Source organism: Phyllostomus hastatus, unplaced genomic scaffold, assembly GCF_019186645.2.
Source record: "Phyllostomus hastatus isolate PE091 unplaced genomic scaffold, TTU_PhHast_1.1 phas_contig_86, whole genome shotgun sequence".
Classification (NCBI taxonomy): domain Eukaryota; kingdom Metazoa; phylum Chordata; class Mammalia; order Chiroptera; family Phyllostomidae; genus Phyllostomus; species Phyllostomus hastatus.
In genome coordinates, this window is record NW_025333977.1 from 49,870,681 (window position 1) to 49,875,021 (window position 4,341).

General features: G+C 41.8%; 1 protein-coding gene across 1 annotated transcript; it reads right to left on the minus strand.

The window, feature by feature from the left end:
- Positions 1–427: 427 nt before the first annotated feature.
- Positions 428–1,202, minus strand: LOC123827375 (SREBP regulating gene protein-like). The gene is made up of 2 exons (XM_045851890.1): positions 945–1,202; positions 428–652 (listed from the first exon to the last, which is right to left on the minus strand). Exons 1-2 carry the CDS (start codon positions 1,200–1,202, stop codon positions 428–430), a joined length of 483 nt encoding a protein of 160 aa, XP_045707846.1.
- Between the last annotated feature and the right edge of the window lie 3,139 nt (positions 1,203–4,341).

The following is a 4,341-nucleotide window of genomic DNA, read 5'->3' on the forward strand; positions in this document are numbered from 1 at the left end:
TGAATCTCAAGAACATAATGTAACAACAACAACAACACAGTGTTGAATATATTCAAATATCAAGGCAAGGCATTTTCCCATATAAAACATTCTAATTTCCCCACTGCTCCAAAGAAATCCAGTAAATAACTTTACAGTGAAGGGCCCCAATGAGCACTATGAGTGATCACAAGACTCAAGCAGCTGCAATGGTGGAGGCACCTAAAGCGCCAACCCCTCCACAAGGTTGCCTGCAGTTGTCTTTTTCAAATGTGACCCGCTGGTGTTTCCAAGCTGCTTTACAGATTAGTTCCATCTGGTAAAGCCCAGCAGGGAATGAGCCAAAGAGTACAAGCCAAGAAGTGGTCAAAGCCAAGGTTTCCACGTGACAACTCCCTCTTCTTCCGAGGGACTAGTGACAGCTGAAGCCTGGCTTGAAGTGCTTCAGTCACGTGGGCTTGGCAAATCTTCTGCATCCATCACGCCAGAAGAGCTCCGGAGGGCTCTCTCTGAAGCAATACTTTGCTGTGGGATCCCTATAGGTGTTCTCGGGCTGCACGGTCTGGGATGAGGTCCTGCACTTAGCCAAACACAATTCAAAGCAGTCATCGACTGCCATGAAGAGGTTCTGGGATGCCGCGGCTGCCAGGTCGAGGAACCGCTCCAGAAGTTGCTTGTTGGGCTGCTGGCAGCGGGAAACGCAGTGCTCCTAAGCACTGCAGCAGCCATTGGACAAGCAGCCCTCACAGCACTACTGCTTGGTGCCCTGGACATTGACCTTACAGCAGCCAATAACCAACAAATCCTTCCTTTCACAAACATATCCTAGTTTGTCCCATGATGAGTTGCTTCCCTTGAATGAAAGCACTGGTTGCTGGGTCAACTGCTATTGCCTAAGTTAAACTGCATTTTCCACAGAAAGGGCTGATTGTGGTCTTGAACCTGGAGGAGATTCCATCTCTCACTGCCCTCTCCTCTTGCTTGAAGGTGCTGGTGAGGAAGTGGACAAGAGAGAGTGGTAAGACTATGGTGAGCACCCACCTTTTCCTCAGGAGCCTGCTCCACATGATAGCTCTGAGGTTCACTGTGCAGGCACTGGTGTGCGGCACTGGGCACTGTGGCCAGGGTGCTGGACCCAGAAACCCAGGGCCAGGCTGCAGGCCCCCTACACAGCCAGCAGCCGCAACCCTCACTCCAGGCACCGGCCCCCTAAAACCAGTCATTTTCATCAGAAACATAATCATTTGATTTTCCTAGTGCTAAGTATAAGTAAAGTGAATAAGGTTTCTCAAATAATTTGCTTGAACGTTCATGCTAGTATTTGCCAGAACATAGGCCAATAACTTAGCAATACATTTATGTAGTATGCTAAACAATTTTTTGAAACAAACCCTTGTTTCTGTTAGAGAACACGTTTACTTGAATGAATTCTTTTTTTAATTTAATCTTTATTGTATTTTTTCCATTATCATTAGTCTTCTTATAATCCCCTCGCCCCAGCAATCACCACACTGTTGTCCATGTCCATGAAACCTTTTTCCTTTTTGCTCAGTCCCTCCACCTCCTAACATCCCCCCACCCCCCTAGCTGCCATCTTGCTCTCCATCTGTGAATTTTGGATATTAAAACCTTAACAGGTATATTGGTGAATATATCCTTCCATTCTGTGGGTTGTGTTGTTATTTTGTTGATGATTTCCATTTCTGTGCAAAAACTTTTAGTTTGAGGTTCTGCAAGGGAAACAAAAGAAAAAATACACAAATGAAATGACCTGACAAATATATCTGAGCAATGTCTGTGCAAAAACTTTAGTTTGAGGTTCCACAAGGGAAACAAAAGAAAAAATACACAAATGAAATGACCTGACAAATATACCTGAGCAATGTCTGAGATTGGTGCTCCCTTGTATGTAACTACCTGTCTTTCTCTTATGGCTTTTAGGATTCTCTCTTTGTCTTTAAGCCTTGGCATTTTAATTATGATGTGTCTTGGTGTAGGCCTCTTTGGGTTCAACTTGCTTGGGACTCTCTGAGCTTCCTGGACTTGCGTCTCTTTTTCCTTCACCAGACTAGGGAAGTTTTCTGTCACTGTTTCTTCAAATAGGTTCTCAATGCCTTGCTCGCTCTCCTCTTTTTGGTATTCACATGATGCAGATGTTGTTATGCTTGTCCCAAATGTTTCTTAAGCTCTCATCAATTTTTTTTAATTCTTTTTCCATTTTGCTGCTCTGCCTAGGTGTTTTTTACCTTTTCTTCCAAATCACAGATTTGATCTTCTGCTTCATCTAACCTACTCTTTATTCCTTCCAGTGTATTATTTATTCAGAATTTGTATTCTTTATTTCTGACTGGTCCTCTTTTACTGTTTCTGTGTTTTTTTCCCCTGCTCTTGAGTATCCTCATAATCATTACTCTAAACTATCTGATAAATTGCTTGCCTCCATTTCATCTAGTTCTTCTTCTGGAGAATTCTCTTGTTCTTTCATTTGGGGTCTGTTTCTTTTTCTTCCAATTTTGGTTGCTTCTTTGTATTTTCCGCCTGAAACAGATCAGTGATATAGCCTCAAGCTGTAATCAGCAGCTGGGCTTTAACACCACAGGGTGAGACAGAGTAATTCCTGTGAATGGGACTATTGCTTCCCCTCAGGCTGATGCCACATGGAGAGGACTGCTCTCCATGAGAAAGATGGCTTCAGTGGTATGTGGAATGACTCAGCACAGGGATCCTGGCAGCTGTTCCTTTAGTTCTCTCCCCAGAGCCACCAGACCCACACCCTCCTCAAGTGTCTGCTCTAGTCCACTCTGCCCTCCCTCTGCCAGGGCCCAGGATAAGTGGCTGCAAATGAAATTTTGTGCATTGGCCCTTTAAGAGGTTCTCTATGTCTCTAGTCACATCTCCATGGCAGACAGAAACCCTGCTGCTTTTCACAGCTGGGTGTCATCTGGGTTCCTTTCCAGCTCTGGTGCTGGGGAGCTCATTTTGTTGTTTAGACTCCACACTTCTCAGGGGGAACCCCCCGGTTGCTGAAATATCCCTCCGGAACTTCAGTTTCTGACTGTGGGAGCCCAGCCTGCCCTCTTGCACATTCTGCACACTTCCCACCAGCCTCATAGTCGTGTAGTGTTTTCTCCTGTCTGCCCTTGGTTATAAGGTTTCTCTCCAGCTAGTGTTCAGGAAGATTTTTCTACAATTTAGTAGTAATTCCAGACTGGTCCTGGGAGGAGGTTAGTGTATAATTTCTACTTACTCCTCTGCCATCTTGGATCTCTTCTTTAATGAATTCTTAAGGTTAAAAAAAAAAGGTTAGATAAGCTGTCATCATAATAATTGCTCATTTTTATTTACTGAGTTTTTAAGGCCTATTGAATTATCTGCAGAACATGCTTAACTCTGTTACACAGTCAATAATGATTCCCCAAATGACAATTAAAGTTATTTTGGCTCATATTATTTTTGTCCAAGAAAACCACTTTTAGTTGCCTCCAGGATAAAAATATTTTATATGTAATATATTTTTCTCTTGTTCTCTTTGATCTTCAGTGGTCCAAGTGTTTGTTCTCTTGGAAAGACAAATCTGTTTTCTAAGGAGGAACTGGGCACTTGCTTTCACCTAATAGTTTTCACTTAATTGCAAAACTATTACTACCTGGTTTTCCCTGCCGGATATTTTTTCACATTTTTTGTTATTATATACAATCTTATAACCATGAGATTTTAGAATTAATTTCTGATGACAAAGCCTCTTCAAACGGTATTCCACTCTTTTCTCTAGTGGAATCACACCAAACTAGTAGCTTGCTTCTAGGCTAGAATTTCTTGTGTAGTTCTATTATGTATAGCATCAAAATGATATTTCTTTAACAAACAGCAAGAGGACTTCAATCTTTTTCTAATAAAATGTTCCTTTAAATTCAATTTAATAGTACTCCTGTGTTTTCTATAAGACTTCGTTTTTCTTTCAGCCAGCCATGCCCTACTTAATGAGGGGCAGACATAGATCCAACCGGTAGCACAGCAGGAAGATATTGTTACTTTTGGGAGAGTAGGGAGGTGGGAAAGCCCCACTGGTGCTATAGGTTGTACAAAAGGAACAGAAGTACACCACTGACAGAGTTCAGAAGGCATACTATGCAAACTGCCCACTCATCTATGAAATAAAATCCCACCTCCTCCAAGCCAATTTATAACAGCTAGTAGAAATTATCGTCTTGAGAATTTTGTTTTGTATTAAAATAACATATTTGGAATTCTAAAATCTAAAATAATAAAATATGTTTAGATTTCAAAGTAGTTGCTTAAATGTTGGTCCATTTGCAACTATTTATCCTTTAATGCAGAAACTTTGACACATAACTTCAAGTA

What these genes read in the sequence shown, in the direction of transcription:
- LOC123827375 (XM_045851890.1), bottom strand. Translation starts at nt 1,202, where the DNA reads ATGACTGGTTTTAGGGGGCCGGTGCCTGGAGTGAGGGTTGCGGCTGCT. An exon ending in TCAAGCAAGAGGAGAGGGCA is followed by an intron (nt 653 to 944) that starts GTGAGAGATGGA and finishes CAGCCCAACAAG; the next exon opens with CAACTTCTGGAGCGGTTCCT.